General features: G+C 40.4%; 1 protein-coding gene across 1 annotated transcript in view; it reads right to left on the bottom strand.

Annotated features, from left to right (window-relative positions):
- The window catches only part of LOC126188366 (uncharacterized), a 171,026-nt gene that overhangs the window by 35,255 nt on the left and 107,982 nt on the right, over nt 1-27,789 (bottom strand). The window contains exon 7 of the mRNA XM_049929964.1: nt 9,619-9,653. Coding sequence (XP_049785921.1) covers nt 9,619-9,653 — 35 coding nt within the window. The remainder of the gene's footprint in view (nt 1-9,618; nt 9,654-27,789) is intronic.

Genomic DNA, 27,789 nt, shown 5'->3' with positions numbered 1-27,789 from the left:
CACGTGCTTGCAATCATGTCACTGCCACCTCCGGCTTCTTACAAAGAACTCTAATGTTTCTTGGGTACAATAAATTACTACTGTCAGCATCTGCCTTCTGCTGCTGCCGTGCAGGCCCCACTGACAAATTCACTGTCAGGCAAACAGACTTCAGGCCTTAAACCAGTTCGCTGGACTGAACCTATGCTGGAGGCCTTCAAGGCTCTAAAAACTTCCTTATCTAACACTGTGACACTTGCCCATCCTGACCCGTTGGCCGAATTGTTCATCACTACGGACATCAGCAACATCGCGGTGGAGGCAGTATTACAGCAACGCAAATGTGACATGGTTTCTATCCTTCATTTCTTCTCTAAAAAACTGTACAGCTCAGAAGAAATATTCTACTGTTGATAACTTTTGATATGGCACTTCTGGCAGTCTATGAAGCCATCAAACACTTTCCCCCCATGTCGAGGGCCGTTCTTTCTTAATCCTTACTGATCACAAACCACTAGTGGACACTTTCTGCAATCCTCCCAAGGACCCACCCCCTCGGCGTTTCCACCACTTTGATTTAGTCTCTCAATTCACAACAGATATTCCGTACATCAAAGGTACAGAAAACATCCCCACCGATTTTTCCTTGTGGCTCAATACTGTCTCACGCATTATTGTCTTCTCCAATGTGGCTACTCTCCAGGCCTCTTTTGAGGAATCTCAAGCTCTCCTCGCAGATCCTCAAACATCTCTTGTGTTTACCAAAGCCATTTCTGTGGCATTTTGAATGAGGTGTGGTGTGATTGTGATTCTTCTACTGGCACCCTGCAGCCATTGCTCCCGCCCACAATGTGCTGGCAAGCCTTCGACACCTTGTATAACCTCGCTCACCTTGGCATTCATGCCAGCACACAATTCGTATCTGAGGCATTTAGTTTGGAAAAATATTAAATGGGACTGTCAGACCTGGTCACGCAGCTGCATCTCCTATCAACACAACAAAATTGACCACCACACCTCCCCTACATTAGGCAAGTTCAATATTCCGCAAGGAAGATTTCATCATGTACATATCGACCTTATCGGTCCACTACCACCGTCGAAGGGCCACAGATATATTCTCTCCACAATCAACTGCATGTCTCACTGGGTGGAAGCTGTTCCTTTACTCAACGTCACTGCTGAAACTGTGGCCAAGGATTTCATCTCCTCATGGAATGCCAGTTTCGGTTGAGTCTGCCCTGTTCACCATTTTATGTAACATCTGTGGCATTAAAAATATCCATACAACAGCCTACCATCCACAAAGCAATGGGTTAGCTGAACAGTGGCACTGCTCCCTCAAAACTGCTCTTAGGTGCCATGACTGCCTCTGGTCCGAGGCACTTCCATGGGTGTTACTCGGTCTCCGTTCAACCTTTGAGGGGAGCCGGAACAATCCATCTCCTCCATGTTAATTTTAGCAAATAGGAGAAACATTTTTTCTAAAACCATTAAACATATTGCTCTGAAATTTGGGCTACGTGTTCAGTGAATATTTCTCTATAAAGTTATAATGCCCTGTGAAGAAATATTTATTGGTTTTTGTTTTATAATTTCTTTAAACAGATGCTCATTTTTTCTCTAAATTTTTTCACTTCTATAACTCTTGAATTATACTATATTTTTTTACAATTTGTTATAAAAATTAAGGAAAAGAAGTAAACAATATTGTGTATAAATTTCATTGATATAATGTTAGCAGTTGTTGAGAAAATGTTCCTCAAAGATGAAAATTTTAAAGTTACGGGAAATGGCTTCCAAAGTTTTTAATACATTCCCGCCCCATATGATGGATTATCAGCATCCTCTTCTTTTTCCAGTGTTAGTTTCCTTTTCACTGGTCTTTTTTCCCTTTTGCTGCATGTTGTAGGCTTTTGTCTCTTCTTCCTGCACCTCTTAGTCTTTCTTCATTAATTAGGCATATTGTGGAAATGGTGTTGTGTCCTGGTTGGAAACTTAAACGTTTCAGCACATCAAATTTGATAATGGTTGCTTCATTGTATGTTGCCACTGCATCATACACTCCAAAATGCAATGTTTTTATCTGTACAAACACTCCTTTGGGAATCCTAATCCAAATTAAATTATTTACACTTTCATTTGGATTTTGTGTTTTCCCACGTAAACACTTTTCCAATAAACTTGGCTGTGATAAATCGCTGAATATGGGCTTAATTACATCAATTACAGCATTTGGCAAACTGTTTTTATGGGCATATTCCTTTCCTGATTGGTACTTACACCATGAGTCATCACTTGTGGGGCACAGTGCATGTTGCGGGTGCTCATTTGTTGATGCAGTATGAAAAAATAATGCCCATACTGCTTTCCTCATATGCTCAATGCTTCTTGTATTTTGCCTAATTGCATACCCATAATACCTTTGCAATCTATAAATTGCTTCATCTGTCAATCTTCCTCTTCCTGCAAGGGTCTTACCATCACTAAGCTTCTGGGATCCTAATGTCTTGCTTTAGTTTGCACAAGCGAACCCCCATGAACTTCTGTACATATCCAATGCACTCCTGTTTTTTAATGTGTATTTCATTGCCATAAGGTCTGAGTTCCTCTACAGCTTTATATCCCTTAGAATCACCATCTCCTAGATAGTTAGTGTATCATACATTATACCACTCCTGTGATCTGGAAAAAATTTCTTTCACTCCCTCTACTTCCATCGCTCCACTCGTGCCATGAAAATTTGCTTCGCGACCTTCACTATGTTCGTCCTTGGTATTGCCGTTACATCTACAATGTTTTGAGAAAATAGCAACATCAATTACTTTGCAACTGTCTCCACTGGTAGCTGTCACAACTCCATTTAGAGATTTATGACCTCTACATTTCCATGATCTATCTAAAGCAACAGTTAAATCTCTACAATTCCCATTATCTGTTACAGCTTCTTCAACTGCTTTCTTCATTGTTGCTTGAGCAATACCTTCAGCAGAAGATCCCACCAATTTATTATAAAATCCAAACTTGGTTGGTGGTTTTCGCAAGTTCATAATTCCACATAACATTGTCTCTGCAGCACTGCCCTTGCCAATTCAACGCAAGCCATAAACTAGACTAACATTTATATCACATACCTTTTATCCACTATTGCCACTACAAGGAATACTGTTAGAATTAGAAAACGAGACTTCTGCAGCACATTTGTTACACTTCAATAACATTTTACATGCAAACCAATGTGTGAAGTTCTTTCAATTCCAGTCCTCTTTCTTTGCAAACTCGGCACAATACATTATGTTTCAAAATATTAGAGAGCAAGGAAATGTTAATTACTTCATTCACATCATTACTGTTGCTTTCATTGTTTTCAATTTTTTCTTTGCTGACACATAGTTTCTTGCTGGAAGAAGCTCTATCACTTTCATTTGGAGTACTCAGTGAAGCAGTATGAGCAGCATCTCCCTTCAAAACAACAAAAGATTTCTTCTTCCACTCACTGTGCCCTACTGTGCCCTTTCTTAAACACTCAATTGCTGAAATGGGGCATATTGATATCCACAAACCAAATACATAAAACAGGTACAAGCAAAATTCGTCAAATACGCAAAATTGAACAGCTAAACAAGACAAAGCAAACTCCACTAGTCAACACACACGGTATAGCGTTTATGTTTACCAATATGAACAGTCACTTGTCACAGAGATAAAGCCATACAACGTTGGAAAACAAAACACTGTCTAATTCCGCAAAGATACCCTGCTTGCAGCCAGCAAGCGGTGCCATCTGAGGTGACACCCCCAGTCACTATAACTGTTTACGCGGCACGTCAACTTTGAAGTGATAAAAAACACGATTAGAATTCACTTAGAAGGGTGAAACTTTATTTGTTTTATTCAGAAAACTCTAAATAATTTTATAATGAAAAAACAGAAAAACAAGGGGGGGGGGGGGGCTGTGTGGCGTCAATAGGTCGTATCAACCATGATTAAGACCATCATTGGACTCTTATTGCTCTGTCGAGCCTCTATGTTAGTTTTTAGTTCTGTTCAGTAACTCAACCTGGTGCACATTTATGACTAACTACAAAATATATCTCTATGTGGAATGTAATTGGGATAGTTATTGCATTTGACCGATAATCATATTCTGTTCCCATAATGTATTGTATCTGAATTAGGTGGTATTTTTGATGTAGATGTGAATGAGAGCTGTAAAGTAACTGAGGTTGGAAAGTATGAGACTGGTAGCTTACTGCAAATAAATGGAGGTGAGATAAGTGATTTTGATGGAGATGAAACTTGCATTGTTAGTGACATTGTTGATGAGGTAATTTTGGAGGAATATGATGATGATGAGTATCAGGTATTTGTGGAGTTTAAGAATATTGAACTTTCAGAGTTATTTGTGAATGATATTGACAATACAGGTACAGTAAGTGACGTACATGATGTTGCAAGTAAGAGTAATGGTATACCAGCCCAGTAAGAACAGTTTCTCACTAATGTAATGAAGAGTAATAATGCAATGAAGAGTAATGATCCAAACAGTAAAGGTGAATTATCTGTAAGTGTATAGAGTAAAGGTTAAAATTTTTTGAAGTTTGTTTGGGACCAGATTAATGATAACATAGATAAATGTGCATTCTGGAATAAGTTAGCTGTGGTTAGTCAAAATTTGTATCCCAACTGGTGGAATGAAGTGAAAGAAGATCTAAGCAGGATGTGTAAATTTGACAGTAATATACAGGGTGCCACAGACTAATGGGAATGTTGGAAATGAGTAGTGGCAGCCATGGGCAGATGGCAACATTGCAGGTTCATGACATTGGCAAGTAAACAGTCCACCATTTGGGTTATCATGGATCAGTGGAACAGACAACAGCATGTGTTAGCCATAAAAATGTTTTACAAAAACAATGATAGTTTGGTAGGGGTGCCGAGGAAGTTATGAGGTTTTTATAATTTAGGATGCCATGATGCCATTCTGTCGAAATATGTAATAAAGTGATGGATTAACAACTTTGAAGAGACTTTATCTGCCCTCAAGAAGAAACCAACAGGATGACCAAGAAGTGTGTATTCTCCTGCAAACATTGATGTCATACGCAAATATATCTTACGGAGCCCATGGCATTCAACTCATAAGCAAGCAGTAGTGTTTGGAATGTCCCGGGAGAGTGCTCGCTGAATTCTTCATCTTGATTTAAAATTTCATCTGTACAAACTACAGATGGTGCAACAATTGAAGGACAACGAGTACCAGTTACGATTAGGATTCAGTCAACAAATGATAACAAAAAGAAACAATGATGATGAATTTCTAAACAAGTTCTGGATGTCAGATGAGGCACATTTTCATCTCATAGGTGAATAAACAGAACTACCATTACTGAGCAAACACAAATCCTAATGATGTACATAAGTACCCTTTACAAGCTAGTAAAGTGACAGTATGGTGTGGTGTTTCATCACATGGGATTATCAGACCATATTTTTTCGCAAATGAACAGCGAAACACAATAACTGCCAATACTGCTCATTACATGGAGATGTTACAAACTTTTGTTACACCTTCATTGAACAACTTTCCAAACGTCCAAGAAGCCTGGTTTCAACAGGATGGAGCATCACATACTGCCCAGCAATCAATGGCATATGTGAAAGAATTGTTTATCAACCATGTGATCTCATGATTCAGTAACATTCTGTGCCCCCCTACATCACCATATTTATTCGTCTGTGATTCTTTCTTGTGGGGCTACCACAAGAACAAAGTCTACATGACTCAACAAAGAAACCTGGATGAGTTAAAACAGAGAATTTGATGCAATTCACAGTATCCCAACTGAGATGTTGCAGCAGTCAATGAAGAATCTAAACAGTAGATTCATGCAGGACAACACCATCCACAGCAAGTAATTTAAAAAAAAAATTATAAATGCCATCAATGTTTCATAAATGGAAAAGTTGTAAGGTCTCTATTACTATGAATGCAATTTCCTTCCTTCATCACTTCTACTTTTATTGGATTGTGGAACTGTTCCTGTTTTTCTGTGTCACCCTGTATTTTGTGTTCATTCTTTAACAAGTGATGTTAGTTGTACCATGGAATCTGTTCATTGTGTTCAATCTTTACCTGACAGCATGAGTAACCAAAGTAATTCTATGAAACCAGTACAGTTGATAAAACTGTGTGAAGACAGTGTAGATGCTGCATTTGATGAAACTGAAAGTGATCTTTTGCATGGAGTGTCTGACAACAGAGAAGATGATTCAGTATTTGGGTGTCCTTACATTAAAATTAAGATTGACCAGTTGGAAGATAAATGTTTGAGTGATAGGGGTACCTCAGTTTGTGGCGTATCTGAACAATTTAGAGACAAGATCCAATACAGTAAGAATTTTGTGGAAATTTCTATTGAACAAGTAAAGATAAGATGAGCTACTGGAAACCAAAGAAAATTTTTCTGTGGAAAAGACACTGATAAGGAAAAGAAAATGAGGAAAAAAAATAAGAATACAGGGCAGTGGATGAGGATATAAAAAAATTGAACAGCTAGTTAACAAAGGCATAATCATCAACTGCTAACAAAGAAGCACCACTCAGTACATTTAAGTATGAGAATTGCAACAAATGCCCAAGAAAGTGTAGTGAGATCAACAGTGAGACTGTTGGGAGGGGAATTTTCCATGGATTCTGGAGGATGAAAGGCATAAAAAACAGCAGTGACAGCATTTAGGTCCACTTGTTAAGGAAATGTCTACAGCAAAGTGGTAAAGAAGTACTTTCAGCTGAAAAATGGTTGTGAAGTTCAAGCAAGTCTAGGATTTTTCCTGAGCACTTTCACTGTATGAGAAACATTTGAGCGATACATACGGAAGAAAAGAGATAGCAGCAAAATGATTTTTACAGTTGACAAGAGATGTCATCATCATCACCTATGTATAAGTATATCCAATGAGACAAGGGAGAGAATAAGGAACCATATAAAATCGTTTCCTATTGTTGCACTGCATTACTGCCAAAAGAACACTATGGTCAATTCTTAGATCTGAATATATAAGCAATGCATGAAATACATATGAAACATTCTGAAGCAGAACAGGTTACTGCTCAAAAATACTGGCTCTATAGAGAAATATTTAATACAGAATTTAACATAGGGTTTCATGTACCTAGAAAACATCTATGCAACCACTGATATCACTTTCAAAATCTCTATTATGAATATTAAGAGGCAGAGAAAAAAGACCTGCACTTAGAACACCTAAATGTAAAAGAGGTAGCTATAAATCTAAAAAATGAAATGAAAGAATGGGTCCAAACAAGAGAATGCCGATTACTGGAATATGATCTAGAAGCTAAGGGGTACAGTCCAAACATAGCAGCTAAGGGCATTTTCCATCAAAGAAGACCAGCTTTATACAATCTCACGTTATACAGTACTTCGTGCCACATGTAATTCCTAGCTTTCCTGAAAGCTAGGAATTACATGTGGCACGAAGTTGAGGCTACATGTGGATGAGCCAAAGATCATCATGTATATTTCAAGAACTCCAGAAGATTGCAAATGGCCAGACAGTCGATTTTTTCTCAGCACCTGTGGAGGAGAGAAGCAATGCTTCTTTGATCCTGGCCTCTATTTAATGGATTGTGTGCCAGTATAGAGAATACTGCAAAAATACCTTAACATCTATGACCCTAGAGGATGTTATACTGTTTTTCAGACTGATTCAAAATAAGGGCTATAATAAATCACTGAAATGAACCAGAAGAACTTCCTGGATTTTGGTGCTATGCAGAAGGAACAGCTGAAAAATACAAAATTTGTCAATGATGTAAATCAAGTACGACAGCTTAATGTGATGAAGCTTTGATATTACAAAAGTGATGTTAATTAGATCTTCTTCAAACATTTCCATGATCAACAACTAAAATGTTTGGCAGTTTACATAAAATTCCAAAATTCTGATACAGTCTTCCAGTTGCAACTGAAATACCACCTTTTTTGTTTGCAACAAGTAGTATTACAAGATTTCTAATATTACACATATGTATTGTTGATGCGTGTGTATGTGTTAAGTGTACTGTAATGTTTATGTTGTATGATGATGATGATGATGATGAGAGAAGGGAGAGGGTGAAACCCAGTGCCACCACATGGCCTACTCCTCATGAATAGCACCACGGAGGTCGCCAAAATAAACGTCCCCAGCTGACAGACATATCACCATCAACAATGTCACATGCCTTCAGTTCATCATACACTGTGGATATTTTTGGCATTTAAATCACGACATTGGTGCACAGTCTGGTGATCAAGAACTTGCTGCTACCATCTCTCCTTCCCCTGACAGACAAATACTGGCAGTTTTCCACCATTAGGTTTTGAACTGACTTACCCCCCAGATCGAACACCACCATACAACCAAGCATTGGCAACCTTGGCCAGGGAGATAGGTTCTGGAATACCGCTGGGCACTAAGATCTTCTGGAATAGAAAATAAAAAACCTCATGGATCTTCACTGTACAGGCATGATCAAGGACCAGTATCACACACTTCATAAAAATCTTCAAGAAGTGAAAGCTGAAGGTTAAGACCATGGAGGCAATGGTTGTGATGAAGTGAATGAGAAAGTGAACATTCGGTGGTGACATTGGTACAAATTCACTAACATGCTTTTGTTTTAACTGGAACTGATCAGTTTTTAATGTGCAAGTTAATTTTTTTTGGCTATACTTTCTCAGAAAAGGTCATACTCCAAAACATAAAGCCTCTAGTTATAGTAATTTACTTAGAATCATAATGAGATGTCTCCTTAGCACCATATTAAACAATAAATAATGGGGAACCAGTAAAGATTATTTTTTAAGATATATTCTCATCTGATAGCTTTTTAAGTGTATTCTTTAGTGGTGTAGAGATTTTTCAATAAAGCTTGTATTATGTCACTCAAACATGAAATTGACATGTTAAAATACCTTCTCTTACTTCTTCTGTAAAATCATTAAAAATGGAGTTATGTTCCTCTCATACTCACACAGCAAGATGATATTCACATGGACAGAGCCTCCAACAGGACCTTGAAGAATTTAAGCATGATTTTTGCACAAAAAGTACAAGTAATAACATAGAAAATGAAATAAAATTTGCAGAAAACTTTTATGCAACATCAAATAGCTGAATATTATTATTATTATCACTGTTATTATTATTAGCACTACACTTTCAGGGCTTGCCATTATTCTGAAACTTTATTCATCTTCTAGAATTCTGATCCTCCTCTTTCCTTTAACATTAAAATTTTAAATGTTACTGCTACAATTTCTGGGTGACTATGATTTAAAATTAGTTTCTGAACAAAGAAAGTGAGGATAAACTTATGAAATGAGAGAAGACATTCTGGAGCCAAATATATTACTTAGTTAGTACCCTACAATTCTAAGAGCCATCTGTGACAACTTTCATATCAGGATCAGTAAAATGGAAAAGTTAGAATAAAAGACCACAATCCTACAGGTGTTTTTAGTGTACATAGTCCTATCTATTAAATGAGTATCTCCTCTTTGTATGAAAGGACTTCCATGTCAGCACTTTCTGTGCCTATAAATTTGAAGTCTGTGAGTTATGGCATACCTTACTCCACGAAGTACTTGCAGTAATGAGTCAGACTGAAACACAAAAGTTATGAGTTTAGTTTATTTGCCACCAGGCTGTATCACACGATATCAGATATATCAGTTAAATACAAGCAATAAAAATAGTTTTGCCTGTTGGAATTAGAGCTATACATAGGCTATATACATATATATAATAAGTCACAGCTGCAAAATACTAACGCGAATTCTTTGCAGATGAATGGAAAAACTGGTAGAAGCCAACATTGGGGAAGATCGGTTTGGTTTCTGTAGAAATATTGGAACACGTGAGGCAATACTGCCCCTTAGAAGCTAGATTAAGAAAAGGCAAACCTGTGTTTCTAGCATTTGTAGACTTAGAGAAATTTTTTCACAATGTTGACTGGAATACTCTCTTTCTAATTCTGAAGGTGGCAGGGGTAAAATACAGGGAGCGAAAGGCTATTTACAATTTGTACAGAAACCAGATGGCAGTTATAAGAGTCAAGGGACATGAAAGGGAAGCAGTGGTTGGGAAGGGAGTGAGACAGGGTTGTAGCCTATCCCCAATGTTATTCAATCTGTATATTGAGCAAGCAATAAAGGTAACAAAAGAAAAATTTGGAGTAGGTATTAAAATCCATGGAGAAGAAATAAAAACTTTAAGGTTCACCGATGACATTGTAATTTTGTCAGAGGCAGCAAAGGACTTGGAAGAGCAGTTGAACGGAATGGACAGTGTCTTGAAAGGAGGATATAAGATGAACTTCAACAAAAGCAAAACAAGGATAATGGAATGTAGTCGAGTTAACTCAGGTGATGCTGAGGGAATTAGATTAGGGAAAGAGACACTTAAAGTAGTAAAGGAGTTTAGTTATTTGGGGAGAAAAATAACTGATGATGATCAAAGTAGAGAGGATATAAAATGTAGATTGGCAATGGCTAGGAAAGCGTTTCTGAAGAAGAGAACTTTGTTAACATTGAGTATAGCTTTAAGTGCCACGAAGTCATTTCTGATAGTATTTGTATGGAGTGTAGCCATGTATGGAAGTGAAACATGGACGATAAATAGTTCAGACAAAAAGAGAATAGAAGCTTTCAAAATGTGGTGCTACAGAAGAATGCTGAAGATTAGATGGGTAGATCACATAACTAATGAGGAGGTATTGAATAGAATTGGAGAGAAGAGATATTTGTGGCACAACTTGACTAGAAGAAGGGATCAGTTGGTAGGACATGTTCTGAGGCATCAAGGGATCACAAATTTAGTATTGGAGGGCAGTGTGGAAGGTAAAAATCGTAGAGGGAGACCAAGAGATGAATACACTAAGCAGACTCAGAAGGATGTAGGTTACAGTACGTACTGGGAGATGAAGCAGCTTGCACAGGGTAGAGTAGCACGGAGAGCTGCATCAAACCAGTCTCGGGACTGACGACCACAACAACAATACATACACACACACAAATACATAGAAACAAAAACACAAACAGAAATACAAGTACACATACATATAGAGGTTAATATACCTAATGCCTATATGGTTTACCTTAATTGGTGGTTGCTCCTTGTGTTGTACATTTTATATTAATTACTTTCATGCAATATATAGTATTCAGTGAAATTTGGATACCTGCAATGACAGTATTTAAATATGCAAAAAGCACATATCACACATATAGATGGTACACATGGCAAAATAGAGGGAAACATTCCACATGGGAAAAATACACTCCTGGAAATTGAAATAAGAACACCGTGAATTCATTGTCCCAGGAAGGGGAAACTTTATTGACACATTCCTGGGGTCAGATACATCACATGATCACACTGACAGAACCACAGGCACATAGACACAGGCAACAGAGCATGCACAATGTCGGCACTAGTACAGTGTATATCCACCTTTCGCAGCAATGCAGGCTGCTATTCTCCCATGGAGACGATCGTAGAGATGCTGGATGTAGTCCTGTGGAACGGCTTGCCATGCCATTTCCACCTGGCACCTCAGTTGGACCAGCATTCGTGCTGGACGTGCAGACCACGTGAGATGACGTTTCATCCAGTCCCAAACATGCTCAATGGGGGACAGATCCGGAGATCTTGCTGGCCAGGGTAGTTGACTTACACCTTCTAGAGCACATTGGGTGGCACGGGATACATGCAGACGTGCATTGTCCTGTTGGAACAGCAAGTTCCCTTGCCGGTCTAGGAATGGTAGAACGATGGGTTCGATGACGGTTTGAATGTACCGTGCACTATTCAGTGTCCCCTCGACGATCACCAGTGGTGTACGGCCAGTGTAGGAGATCGCTCCCCACACCATGATGCCGGGTGTTGGCCCTGTGTGCCTCGGTCGTATGCAGTCCTGATTGTGGCGCTCACCTGCACGGCGCCAAACATGCATACGACCATCATTGGCACCAAGGCAGAAGCGACTCTCATCGCTGAAGACGACACGTCTCCATTCGTCCCTCCATTCACGCCTGTCGCGACACCACTGGAGGCGGGCTGCATGATGTTGGGGTGTGAGCGGAAGACGGCCTAACGGTGTGCGGGACCGTAGCCCAGCTTCATGGAGACGGTTGCGAATGGTCCTCGCCGATACCCCAGGAGTAACAGTGTCCCTGATTTGCTGGGAAGTGGCGGTGCGGTCCCCTACGGCACTGCATAGGATCCTACGGTCTAGGCGTGCATCCGTGCGTCGCTGCGGTCCGGTCCCAGGTCGACGGGCACGTGCACCTTCCGCCGACCACTGGCGACAACATCGATGTACTGTGGAGACCTCATGCCCCACGTGTTGAGCAATTCGGTGGTACGTCCACCCGGCCTCCCGCATGCCCACTATACGCCCTTGCTCAAAGTCCGTCAACTGCACATACGGTTCACGTCCACACTGTCGCGGCATGCTACCAGTGTTAAAGACTGCGATGGAGCTCCGTATGCCACGGCAAACTGGCTGACACTGACGGCGGCGGTGCACAAATGCTGCGCAGCTAGCGCCATTCGACGGCCAACACCATGGTTCCTGGTGTGTCCGCTGTGCCGTGCGTGTGATCATTGCTTGTACAGCCCTCTCGCAGTGTCCGGAGCAAGTATGGTGGGTCTGACACACCGGTGTCAATGTGTTCTTTTTTCCATTTCCAGGAGTGTATATCTAAAAACAAAGATGCTGAATCTTACCAAATGAAAGCGTTGGTATGTTGATAGGAGACAATAAAAAACACTATTGTGTGTTTTTTATTGTCTCCTATCAACATACCAATGCTTTCATTTGGTACGTTTCAGCATCTTTGTTGAGTAGTAAGATTATGCTCTGACACTAGGTCTTTGCTGTAGATGTGGTAGAAGTGATTCACAAAATTACTCTCTAGTATCCTTGACACTGATTTCTTGTAGAATCTTAGAACATATTCTGAGCTCAAAGATGATGAGATACCTTGAGCAGAACGACCTCTCCTTGCCAATCAACATGGATTCCAAAAATATCAGTCACGAGGAACCCAACTCATACTTTTCTCCTGTGACAAATTGAAAGCTTTGGAAAAAGCAGTCAGGTAGTCACAGAATTTCTTCCAGAATGAGATTTTCACTCTGCAGCGGAGTGTGCGCTGATATGAAACTTCCTGGCAGATTAAAACTGTGTGCCCGACCGAGACTCGAACTCGGGACCTTTGCCTTTCGCGGGCAAGTGCTCTACCAACTGAGCTACCGAAGCACGACTCACGCCCGGTACTCACAGCTTTACTTCTGCCAGTACCTCGTCTCCTACCTTCCAAACTTTACAGAAGCTCTCCTGCGAAACCTGCAGAACTAGCACTCCTGAAAGAAAGGATATTGCGGAGACATGGCTTAGCCACAGCCTGGGGGATGTTTCCAGAATGAGATTTTCACTCTGCAGCGGAGTGTGCGCTGATATGAAACTTCCTGGCAGATTAAAACTGTGTGCCCGACCGAGACTCGAACTCGGGACCTTTGCCTTTCGCGGGCAAGTGCTCTACCAACTGAGCTACTGAAGCACGACTCACGCCCGGTACTCACAGCTTTACTTCTGCCAGTACCTCGTCTCCTACCTTCCAAACTTTACAGAAGCTCTCCTGCGAAACCTGCAGAACTAGCACTCCTGAAAGAAAGGATATTGCGGAGACATGGCTTAGCCACAGCCTGGGGGATGTTTCCAGAATGAGATTTTCACTCTGCAGCGGAGTGTGCGCTGATATGAAACTTCCTGGCAGATTAAAACTGTGTGCCCGACTGAGACTCGAACTCGGGACCTTTGCCTTTCGCGGGCAAGTGCTCTACCATCTAAGCTGATTTCTGAAAAGTATTAGATTCAGTGCCATACGTACACTCATCGCCAAAAGTAAGATCCGGTGGGATTTGTGACTGTACTGATGACTTTTTGGCAGGAAGGATATAGTATGCTGTCTTTGGTGGGAAGTCATTGTGAGAGTAACTTTGGTTGTAATCCAGAGAAGTGTGTTGGATCCTTGCTGCTCATGGTGTATATTATTGACAGTAATCAGAGACTTTTTACTGATGGCAGTTTTCTATAAAGAAGTATTATCTGAAAGGAGCTGCATAAATATGAAGTCAGATGTTGATAAGATTAGTGGTGCAAAGATTGGCAACTTGCTTTAACTGTTCAGAAATGTAAAACTGTGCACTTCACGAAACATAAAAAAAAATGAAGTACCCTATGACTACAATATCAACAAGTCACTCTTGGAATTGGCCAGCTCATAGAAATACCTGGGTGTGGGGATATGAAATGGAATAATCACATAGGCTTACTCATGGGCAAAGCAGTTGATATGACTTCAGTTTATTGGTAGAGTATGGGGAATGTAAGCAGTCTACAAAGGAGATTGCTTATAAATTATTCAAGCAACCCATTGTAGAATATTGCTCAAGTCTGTGGGAGCCATACCAAATAGGACTAACAGGGCATACTGAATATATATAGAAAAGTGGAACATGAATGTTCATATGTCTGTTTGACCTGTGAAAGAGTTTGACAGAAATACTGAAGAAATTTAACTGACAAACTCTTAAAGATAGACATAAAATATCCTGTAAACGTCTACTAACCAAGTTTCAAGAACTGGTTTTAAATGATGACTCTAGGAATATACTAAAACCCCTTACATATGGCTCACATAGGGATAATGAGGACAAGATTAGAATAATCATTTCATGCACAAAGGCATTCAAACAATCATTTTTCTTGCACTCCATAGATGAATGGAATGGGAAGAAAACCTAATAACTGATACAATGGGACATACCCTCTGCCATGCACCTTATACTGGTCTACAGAGTACAGATTTAGATGCCGAGGTAGATCCTCATAAGCATATTGAGAAGACACAAGATTTTCCACAATTTTATTGGTAAGAACTTTTATTAATAGGAAAATCCTGTACTACCTTTATGTATGATACAGGGTGTCCCTCATAAACTCAGTCTGCTTCAAGTACCATTTAATCATCTCTAGTCAGACTGGTTGTGTAATGACAATACTGTCCTAAAATTTGGCTGCACTACATCTTATTGGAAAGCTGTGTGTTCGTGCAGCAGCTGTTGTCAGAAACTTGTATTGTTGACTGTTACAGAAATGATGCTGTTAGCATTAGAACAATGAACTGATATTGTGGAGTGAGGACACCTGAAACTTCAGACAGAATTTGTATGGACATTACAAGAAGTCCCTGCAAGTAGGGAAGGAGGCTACAACAGCACATTGATTATCTTGTACATCATGTTATCGTGTACTAAAAGATATGTAATGAAAAGCCTATCCTGTGAGAATGGTGCAAGAGCTGAAACTTGAGGATCAGGAAAAGATAGTTCATTATTATAATTTGCTGTTAATATCAATTGATAATGGTTACTTGAGCCCCTTGCTTTACTTGATGTTAGATAAGACCTGGTTTCATTTGTCAGGTTATGTAAATTTCAAGAATTGCAGATACTGGTCACAGGACAATCCACATATTCTGCATGAAAAACTCTCCACTCAGAGAAGATAGGTGTTTGGTATATGTTATATGGTATTCACATTAATGACCCCATATCTTTCAATTACACCTTAAACAGTGCCAGATATCTAGAGATCTTTGAATCCTTCAATGCCCAATTAACAGATGCAGTAGGGAAGCTGTATGCAGTTTTCCTGCAAGATGGAACAACCACTCAGACATTCAACCAAATTATGGCCCACATCACCAACATGTTCCCTGAAGACAGATGTATCAGTAGAGGCCTCTGGCCCACAAGGTTCGCAGAGTTAATACAGTATGATTTTTATTTATGGAGCACACTAAAATGCAAAGTATGTGCTAACAATAATTCCACGAAAACTACCCCAAACAGACCATTACTAGAGAAATTTACAACATCACAACTACAGAATTACATGTATGTTACTGGTAATGTCATCACATGAAATCAGTGATGTCTAGATGCCCTTGACCACCACTTCCAGCATTTGTTATAAACAGGAAACTACAGGTTTTTTACTGTTGCTATTATCTATTCTTTTTTAGTTAGTTCATTGTTATTTGAATTTCAGGCATGAGGTATATCAGTTTTATGTGACATACCTTGTAGAACGAGCTTACATACTTGTGTATTTAGATAAAGTTGAGTAGGAAGGTCATTTAGAGGGATAGTATTATCTCTATTATGTATAAACATTTATTACAGAGTACATTCTGTTGTAGTTGTTCTATATATTTTTCTGAGATAATCCTTATGGGTTTCATACGCTACACTTCCAGGAACAGAAGTAAATATAATAGGAATAATTGGGGTAAAGAGTAAACCAGTACATGGGGAGTTATTCATTACATTCACATTAAATGATTATGCATTTTAGTCATAGAAGCGTTGGATAAAGTGATAGGTAACACTCACCACTACTAATTCACCCAAATTTCACTCAACCTGCCCATCTAGCTGTGGATGCATCAGGCTATGAGTTGAGATGTCACATATTTCAGGGATATAATACACAATATACAATAGAACACAGACCAGTAGCTTTTGTGAGTACAATACTTACTCAACGAGAATGGAATTACATTACAACACAAAAAGAAACTTTATCCTTAGCATGGACATTTAAGAAATTTAAGTACCTAATAACAGGAAATGAAACAATAATACACACTGATCATAGGGCATTAACATTCCCATTGAAAAGCAAACTACCACATGGTACACACATAACATGGGCTATTTTTCTACAGGAGTTTAGATTTTCTACTAGATACTTAAGAGGACAAGATAACATAGCACCAGATGCACTACGTAGACTACCTGCAGGGCTCCTGTCATCACAAAATGTAAAATAAAGAGGAAACATTGCGATTTATTTTTTTAAAGGTTAATAAATGTGAAAAGGTTGTGAGAGCTTTCTATTACGATTTGGAAAATGAACCACAGCAAGATGTACATTTTAGGATTGATATTGATAACTTGCAACAAAACAGCACAAACATCATGTAACAAAGGCTGTGGATTTTTTCCCTCTGTTATAGTTTTCTTCTCCTCTCTACCCCCACTCCAAAAGAAGAATTTATTTCTTTATTTGCAAATTTATTCAAAAGTCTCATTTTTATAACCCATGGACAGCACCAATAATCTTGAATAGTAACTCAGGGATTAGTCAATTTTATTATCCACAACATTTTTTTTTTGGTTAAGTGGAACTCATCGTTGTGATTAGATTCTTCAGAAACTGTGCTAATTACGAATACCAGTTATTCAAACTTTGTTATTATTGTTCATATGTAAACATGTACAAACAGCCTAACTTTCAGATAAAGTATAAAATGGTTCAAATGGCTCTGAGCACTATGGGATTTAACATCTGAGGTCATCAGTCCCCTAGAGCTTAGAACTACTTAAACCTAACCAACCTAAGGACAGCACACAGATCCACACCCAAGGCAGGATTCGAACCTGCGACCGTAGCAGTCGCGCGGTTCCGGACTGAAGTGCCTAGAACTGCTCGGCCACCGCGGCCGGCTGATGATAAAGTATACCAAGAGTATATATAAATAAGTGAAGTATCTATACATCTAATGCTGAAAATATGTTAGCAAATTCTGACCTCATTTCGTTTCAGAGTAATTAATATCTGTGGTTCAAATGTTGTTACTGAAATAGAATCCCATGGCAACCTAGACAGCATAATTCAAACAGGTTTCACATCCGACACCATGACTACACCACCAAGCATTCTTTATGAAGTTTTGGAGGCCCATCTCTTACAATCAGTCCAACACAACCTTCCACCATTGGTTATTTCGCAGCTAACAGACAATGATCTATGATCTTTGACAAGGATAACCTCTACTTTAGAAACTCCGCAACTACCGAGTGTTACGCAGTTACCTCAAACAATGGACTCAGGCTTTGTTTCACCAGATTACCCACAACAACAAGTGATAAGTGAAGTGAATGATCTACTAAATAGTGTGATGATCGATCACTTGTACGAAGTTCAAAGGGACTGAAATTCACACATGTGCTTTGATCCTCTATGCGCCATGACGTCAGTTACAGTAGTGCCGTGTGCAACACTGCCATTACAGTTTGTCTACCTAATTGACACTGGTGCTGACATGTCTATCATACCTTGATCGTTGGCTCCCACCAACTTTTCACCAATGAAGTCCCTCCTACGAGCTGTCAACACATCAACGTTACAAACTGTCGGTTCTGTGAAAGTGATGGTGCACCTGTCCCCTTCTCTGCATTTCCCATGGACCTTCTACATCACCAACATTGACAAACCTATCCTTGGTATGGATTTGTTGTCCCATTACAAGTTCTCCCCTAACATAGTCCAGTGTTCAGTGTTACACCAACCGTCTAACACTCAGATACCGTGATCCGGCACCCATACTTCTCGTTCCATTTCTGCCACAACATGGGATTTAGTTCGCAAGTGTTCCACCCTCACAGGCACGATTGTGACCTGTATCACTAACTTACTTTCAGAATACAACTCAGCAGTGCCCTTCCACCGGGAGAACAATGAGCTGAAACAAAGCATTGCTCACACTTACAACGAGCTTGCTGCGGCCTGCACCTCGCTGTTGAAACTGCAATCCGCAGTACCTTCACTGGATCGAACTTCATCACCAAGCACCATTTCGAACACTCATCAGGTTATTTCAAAAACATTCATTGCGTGTGACAATTCACGTTCAGTGACCTCTGCACTGCCCGAGCGCCCACTATGCACAGTGCCTCGTGTTTCAAACAGTGTCTCTAATAACAGTTGCTCGCACAGCACAACCACACCCACTATGCAGGCAGCTGCCCTGCTTAATAATAAACATTTCCCCTCTCAAGCGCACCAGCCGAGGAACTCAGCGGCCATTGCTGTCCCTCGCTCGACGCCAGCGCCTCTCTCGCCCGCACCGGTTACCCGAGGCCAAGTTAACAACAGACAGTCACTGCGCACCCCAGTCCACTCCATGCTGCGCACACAGCTGACCTCTACAAACAAGTGCATGACACGCTCGCATAATAGGCATGTGACTTTCATGCTGCCTTTTCCCATTCATACTAACGGCTATGCCTCATCACGCCCCACTCATCCCAAAACTCCACGTCAGAACGTTACTCAGCCTCATGTGCAGTTCTCAGTCTCTTCCATCACTGATGGAATGACACACAAGATAATTACCACTGCTGGTCCTCCTATTAGACACAAGGTTAGACGCCTCAACCCTATTAAGTTGCGCACGGCCCAGCAGCAAATTAACGAACTTCTCGAGGCAGGCATTCTACAGCCATCGGACACCAACTGATCTTCACCAATACACCACGTCACAAAATACGGCGGTACTTTTCGAATGTGTGGTGATTACAGACGTTTAAATGCTCGCACTGTCATGGACAATTACCCCACACCAAACATAAACGATTTCACTCATATGTTAATGGGCGCCACAATCTTCAGTGTGATTGACTGTAAACGTGCTTATCACCAGATTCCCGTAGCGCCGGAAGACATTCCAGTACAACTTCATGCCATTTGGTTTAAAGAAAGTGGCACAAACGTGGCAACATTTCATTGACTCAATCTTACGATGATTCGAGTTCTGCTTCGCATACCTGGATGACATACTCATTTTCAGCAAATCAGCTGAAGACCAAAAAGACCATTTATCCCAGGTCCTCCAGAGTTTGACATCCAACGGTGTTGAGGTCAACAAAGAAAAATTCCAATTACGTCAGCCTTCTGTGACGTTTCTGGGTTACACTATCTCCACAGACGGAATACAGCCTCCCAAATCCCGTGTGCAGGCTATCACATCATTGCCACCCCCAGCTATGTACAAAGAACTCAGACGTTTCCTAGGTACTATAAATTACTACCGCCGTCATCTACCTTCTGCCGCCGCTGTGCAGGCCCCGCTGACGGACTCACTCTCTGGCAAACAAACTTCGGGCATTTAACCAGTCTGTTGGACTGAACCCATGCTAGAGGCTTTCAGGGCTCTTGAAACAGCTTTAGCCCATGCAGACATACTTGCCCACCCTGATCTGTTTGCCAGTTTGTTCATCTCTACGGACGCCAGCGACATTGCGGTCGGGGCAGTATTACAACAGAGCAAAGACGACACAGTTTCACCACTTCATTTCTTCTCCAAAAACTATCTACAGCACAGAAGAAATATTCCGCTTTTGATAAAGAGCTTCTGGTGATGTACGAGGCCATCAAACATTTCCGCACTGACATAAAGGGCCATCCTTTCTTCATTCTTACTGATCACAATCCGCTGGCAGATACCTTCTGCAACACGCCAGAGGATCCTCTCCCCCAAAGTTTCTGCCACTTATACCTGGTCTCTTAATTTCCTATGAATGTACGCTACATTGGAGGCTCGGAGAACATCCACACTGATTTCCTCTCACGGATCAATGCCATTTCAAGTATCGTCGATTTATCTGACCTCGCCGCTCTACAGGCTTCAGATGAGGACACTCAGGTTCTGCTCACGGACCCACAGTCTTTGCTTATGTTTACCAAGGCTAAGTTCCCTGGCACTTTGGATGAAGTGTGGTGCGACTCTTCTACGGGCATTCTGCGGCCTTTGCTCCCGCCCATGCTGCGCTGACAGTTTTTCGACATCTTACATAATCTCGCCCACCCTGGCATCCAAGCCACCACTCACCTCATCACCGAGTGCTTTGTGTGGAAAGATGTGAAATGGGACTGTCAAACATGGGCACACAGCTGCATTTCCTGTCAACGAAACAAAATAGGACGTCACACCTCTCCACCACTCGGCAAGTTTCCTAAGGGACGTTTCCGTCATGTACATGTCGACCTTATCGGGCCCCTGCCTCCATTGGAGGGCCAGAGGTATATCCTGTCCACAACAGACCGAATGTCTCGTTGGGTGGAATCTGTCCCCTTACCCAACATCACAGCACAAACTGTGGCCAAAGGATTCTTTTCTTCTTGGATCACTAGGTTCAGCTGTCTGCCCGCCATCACAACCGACCAGGGTCAACAGTTTGAATCTGAACTTTTTATGATTCTCCGCAATCTTTTGGAGTATTAAAAAGATCCATACGATAGCCTATCACCCGCAAAGCAACGGGATCGTGGAACGGTGGCTCCGCACCCATAAAACACTGCACTCAGGTGCCACAACTGTCTCTGGTCCGAGACACTTCCTTGGGTGTTGCTGGGCCTATGTTCTACATTTAAACCAGATTTACATGGGATGATTTCCGAATTCGTTTTTGGCGAAAACCCAGTTTTACCTGGGGAACTAATTCTCCCCCAAGATCCCGGAGATTCCCCCTCCTTCCCAGACTTTATCGGAAGGACGCATGCACACTTTAGAAACACCTGGCTACACTCACCTGTCAGCCATTCCCAACCTGACACTTACGTGCCGACCGCACTCAGCTCTTGCTCACAAGTCATGCTCAGGGACGACTTTGTCAGACAACCCTTACAACCCCCTTACCTCAGCCCCTTCGAAGTACTCCGGAGGGGCGAGACAACATTCGAAATTATGATAAAAGATTGCCCGCAAACCATTTCTCTACACAGGCTCAAGCCTGCCTGCCTTCATAGACTCTGACTCCCCTCTGCCATCCCCATCAGACTGCCTGAGCACATGTTCTTTTGATGAACCCGCTAACCTACAGTTGGGTTTTCTCCATCCAATGATTCACTACCACAGTTCACGGGTTTCTCAGACATGTCATCATCATCCCCATTCACAGGTTGTGAAGACATTTCTGGTACTAGAGAGGCAGATGCACCATCCTTTGTTTTGCGATGCAATGTACCACCTGACCGCATCGACAACGAGTCGATTATAGTGTTGTATTGCTCACCAACAGCACAGACCCGACCCTCACCGAGGAACTCAATGTCAAGATAGTGCACAGATTGTCCCTCCCACAAGAGTATGACCCATCATGTGTTCGAGCTTTCATTTCTTCGGACGACTCAGTCTGCATTCGGGAATGGCACTCTCACATACCGCCTTCTCTCCCGTACTGCTACTCCGAAGTTAGCTGATGCATCATCCCTCCCCACTGGTTTTCAGATTACAAACTGGACCAGCGGCCGCCCTCTGCACCTTTGCACTCTGACCCGATGGAGATGGAGCTTCCAGTCTTGCACCTGCTGCCTCACACCACTCACGCTGACACTGATACTCACACGACCACCCCTCAGGTCTCATAGGCCATACTCCGTACTGCAGACTGGGTGGGAGGGGGGGGGGCGAGATCATCAATAGGTCACATTGACCAAACAAATTACAATCTTTGGAATATTAACTGCTCTGACAAGCTGCCATGTTTAACTGAGTCTGCCTTTGTACTTCATGCAGTGTTCATGTGTATCAGTCTTCATGGTAAAATATGTGTGTATACACAAAACTTGGAAACTATTTATTATGTATATTATGATCTGTATCCAGTACCCCATAAAGCTGTATATTAATGACCTTGTATACAATATTAATAGTAAAATCAGCTTTTTGCAGATTATGCAGTTATTTATAAATATTCAGTCAGAACTTGATAAGATTTCAAAGAGTTGCAAAGATTGGCAACTTGCTTTTAATGTTTAGTAAGGTAAAATTGTGCACTTCACAAGATGAAAAAATGTAGTACCCTATGACTATAATATCAATGAGTCACTCTTGGGATTGGTCAACTCATAGAAATACCTGGGTTTAATACTTTGAAGGGATATGAGATGAAATGATCACCTAGGGTCACCCACGGGCAAAGCAGGTGATGTGACTTCAATTTATACTGGGGAAGTGCACTCAGTCTACAAAGGAGCTTGCTTACAAATCACTCGTGTGACCCATTGTAGAATATTGCTCAAGTGTGTAAGAGCTGTACCAAATCGGACTAACAGTGCATACTGAACGTATATAGTGAAGGGCAACGTGAATGTTCACATTTTTGTTTGACCCATTGGAGAGTTTGACAGGATTACTGAAGAAACTTAACTGAGAAACAATTGAACATAGATGTAGACTATCCTGAGAAAGTCTACTATCAAAGTTTCAAGAACTGACTTTAAATGATGACTCTATACTGTAGTCCCCTACATATGGCTCACATAGGGATAAGGAGGACATGATTTGAATAACTACAGCATGAACAAAGGCATTCAATCATTCTCCCTGCACTCCATGCTTGAATGTAATGGGAAGAAACCCTAAAAACTGGTACCCTTACCCTCTACCAAGCACTTAATGGTGATTTGCAGAGTATAGATGCAGATGTAGATGAAGAACATGTTAATGATTTCTTGGATGCACAAGGTTTTTGGGTTGCTTCAGTGTTAGGTTACTGCACTCAAACAATCTCCTTATAACAGTTCTACAGAGCGTAGTATGTGACTTGTTAGATGAGACTCAATCTGCCTGTAAACTGTAGGTTATCCAACACCAAAGTGCTGTTAAAGTGTTTAAACTGTTAACTGTGTGGACCAGTTATTTAAAATAGTCCACAATCATTTTTCAGCCATATTCAATGGGGCAGAACTACTAATAGGAAACTGGCACAGGTAAATACAGCAATGCTTTGACCAGTGACCAGTGGAAATTGCACATGGGACTCTTATTTCACAGGAGGAGTAATGCAGAGAAAGTGTAGCATGTAGTACATAGTATTATTAACTTGATACTGTAATGGGACATATTTCTCTAGCATTACTTTTCGTCGACAGTAATTGTCAATATCAGTATTAATTTTTGAATTTTGGACTGGTCAATACTATCTCAGTTGTTTTCCTGAAAACTTTCATATAATTTTATACACAGTATGATATATTTCAAGCTAAAATTTCTGAAAAGGAATTACTTCATAAAATATTTTAGTTTCAATGTTATAATCGGTAAGTACTAGTTCTGAATGTACAGTTAATTTTTTTTTTTTTTTTTTTTTTTTTTTTTTTTTTTTTTTTTTTTTTTTTAGAAACATTTGAAATTACAAATTATTTTCACCCATCAAATTTCTGTTATTAATTATGCAATCCTGTACTGTTCACTATGTTTATTTCTGGATTAATTTATGAAATAATAATCGAAATTAATAAAGTAGAGGGAGTAGTAACCTTGCCTCTGATGTGATCAGATGTATTTTTGTATAACAGATGCAAACCAAGTAATTTATTTTGGATTTGTTAAAGTGAAAATTCAAAGTACTGTATGATGTACTAAAATGTGACAAAATCAGTGGAAAATATATTAAATATATTTAAAAATAATAATAATAATGATAATAATTCTGCAACAACAATCTTCAAATTTATTTAGTTCAAATCAACCATGAGGACCTGATGTTAGATTTTAGCTTCAAGAATCAGACCCCCAGGCAAAAAGAACTGGAGCCATCTCAACATGATAAGCTAAGTAAACTTGAAAGTTTATTGTAATATTCGCCCCTCTCATATCCTCATAAAAGACTTTGATTATTAATTACTTGGACTGGGCATTGTTTAATGTGGACAAGAGGTAGAAAAAGGAAGGAGAGTGGGAGATTACAATACATACGTACATTCCGACCCAAAATGTATCATGCATATGAATAAGTATAATCACTTTAGAGATATCCTCATAAAAGACTTTGATTATTAATTACTTGGACTGGGCATTGTTTAATGTGGACAAGAGGTAGAAAAAGGAAGGAGAGTGGGAGATTACAATACATACGTACATTCTGACCCAAAATGTATCATGCATATGAATAAGTATAATCACTTTAGAGATATGAGTCACCAGATAAAGAAATTATCAAAATGTTGTGGACTTGCCAAAAAGTTAAAATGCAAACTACTGTAGTACACACAATGCTCTATCCCACTATTTTGAGCATGCTATGGGAATTATTTGCACTGGAATTGCTACTGTCGACTTGCTAGAGGCCAGGAAGGAAAGGGATTCATCTTTGTTGTGTTAGAATGCTGATCTAAGTTGTCCAATAAGCAATAATTTCTCAAGGCCGCAGTGGTACACAACCCCACAACAGGCTACAGCAGTCCACTCATCCCACTGCCGCCCCACACTGAACCCATGTTTATTGTTTGGTTCGGTCCCCACTTGACCCGACCCCCCCCCCCCCCCCCCCCCTATCCCCTGGAATGTCTCACACCAGACGAGTGTAACCCCAACGTCTGCATGGTAGAGCAATTATGGTGTACGCATATGTGGAGAAAGTGTTTGTATTGCAATTGCCAACATGGTGTAACTGAGGCAGAATAAGGGGAACCAGACCACATTCACTGAGGCAGATGGAAAACTGCCTTAAAAACCATCCACAGACTGACCGGCACACTGGACCTCAACTCCAATCTGCTGGGTGGATTAATGCCATGGTCCACTCAGAAAGCAGTGCATTACACCGCACGGCTAACTGGACGGGTGCTCCTAGTTATTACTTGAGCTCTGCCAGGCTAGAAGTCACTTCCAGTAGGTTGCGTAAGCCACACTGCAGCTAGATAGGGAAGTGTTATACAAGTGATGTTTCTCTTAAGACGGCATCAGTCGCTGAGCAGCCGCACTTGCAGCAGCACTGACACAGACTAATGATGCTGTGTTATTATAGGAAGAGAAAGCATTCATGCCTTACAATATATAAAACTATTGATAATATTGCTATCAGTATGAAGAATGGAGTAGGTGTCCAAGTGATTTTGCATGGCCCTTCAGTCTTTTATGGAAGGAGGGGGCAGATTGCAATACGTACATATAGGTAATGCACAGTTTGACCAAAAGTATGTACCATGCATATGAATAAGAATTGTCATTTTAGAGATATGAGTCGCCAAGCACAGAAATTATTAAAATCTTGTGAGACTTGCCAAAAAGTTAAAATACAAACTACTGTAGTACACCCAATGCTCTATTTTGAGCATGGTATGCAAATTATTTGCACTGGAACTGCTACGGTCCACTTGCTAGAGTCCAGGAAGGATGGGATTCATCTTTGTTGTGTTAGAATGCTGATCTAAGTTGTTTCAACAGCATCCACCAAAAAAAGCAATGCCCATCAGTGTGATAATAAAATTAAGAGGTTGTTATTTTGTTAAACTTAAGGACCTATTATTGAACAAATGTAATGCAGTTCATTGCCAAATGGTTCAAGTAAGTTCTAGCATGGGTAAACGTAAATTGTATTTTAATCTCTACATACCATCCACAATGCAATCGTGCTGTATGGGTGGATGAGCTAGGCAGGTTATGCTGAACCTATTATGTGAGCAGATGTACAAGGTAGACAGAGCAGATGTACAAGGTAGACAGAACTAGTAGTAGAATTTGAGGTCACAAAATTCTTCCTTGTGGCCGGCCAAAGTGGCCATGCGGTTAAAGGCGCTGCAGTCTGGAACCGCAAGACCGCTACGGTCGCAGGTTCGAATCCTGCCGCGTGCATGGATGTTTGTGATGTCCTTAGGTTAGTTAGGTTTAACTAGTTCTAAGTTCTAGGGGACTAATGACCTCAGCAGTTGAGTCCCATAGTGCTCAGAGCCATTTGAACCATTTGAATCTTCCTTGTGGAATCAGTAGGAAAACATGAAGAAGGAGAACAAATTCTGAGGTGGGTTGAATGTTTGGAGGAAAAAACTAACAACCAACCAGCATCATACAATAATATTAATGAATTGCTAATAAGGGAGGCAGAGGAAAGGAAGAAGAGATTGTAGAGAGATACCTGATTACAATACAAGATAAAAGATTTAATTCTGGTTAAAAATAATAAGAAAAGCATTAAAGTAAGAATAGCATAAGCAATTTATACACACTGTATGAGGAATCATTTCTGGTAATTGAAATGCCACACCTGAATGCAATTGTATTAACTGACCCAGAGACAGGGAAAGATAAAGGTATGTATAACATTAAAGATTCAAGACCATTCTTGACTGGATGAGGTAATAACAAGCAATAGAAAACACATTTTTCGACATTGTTAATATAAGAAGTATATTCCAAAACATATGAGAACTTACTAGGCTGTTGGGGAAAGGGCTGCAGTTTAAGTTATAACAAAAAACAGGGATATAATTATTTTAATATTACTTTGTATCAGGGAGAGAAGCCTCTGATTGTTTCTGATCCTAGTAGTGTAACCTTTAATTAGTAAGTACATTGTGTATGTGTCAGTATAGCAATAAGACTGAAAAGATACATTTTGATTAATTGAACTAGTGCCAAATGGAAAATTTTAAGATTGGCATGAAACAAATTAACAACAGTTATAAATCTCTCAAAGATGAATTCAGAAAGGGCATTTCATGGACAAATGAGCTGTCTGTTTTATTTGTTTTCTTAATAACTATAGTAAAACAACTTATATAGATATATATACACACATCAAAAGAAATTTTGCATCACCTCGGTTTCCAGAACTCCTGAAGATAGATGTTGACTGTGGGTATTGTATCACAGACACAGTCCCTTTGCCTGTTCAGAGATGTCACTAAACCCACCCAAATATCTGAACAACCATGCATGAGCAGCGCCTATTAGACAGAAGGAGTTCGACAGCTGATCAGTTCATCATTCTACCTTGAAGGAGGTACATTGCTTGTGTTGTCTGTAGTTCAACCATGCCTGGACGGTCAATACTGCAGTTTTATCACATCCACATTGTTACTTTGTTCCAGGAAGAGCT

Source organism: Schistocerca cancellata, chromosome 5 (assembly GCF_023864275.1).
Source record: "Schistocerca cancellata isolate TAMUIC-IGC-003103 chromosome 5, iqSchCanc2.1, whole genome shotgun sequence".
Classification (NCBI taxonomy): Eukaryota; Metazoa; Arthropoda; class Insecta; order Orthoptera; family Acrididae; genus Schistocerca; species Schistocerca cancellata.
Note: the sequence above shows the minus strand (reverse complement) of the source record. Positions and strands in the feature narration are given on the sequence as shown.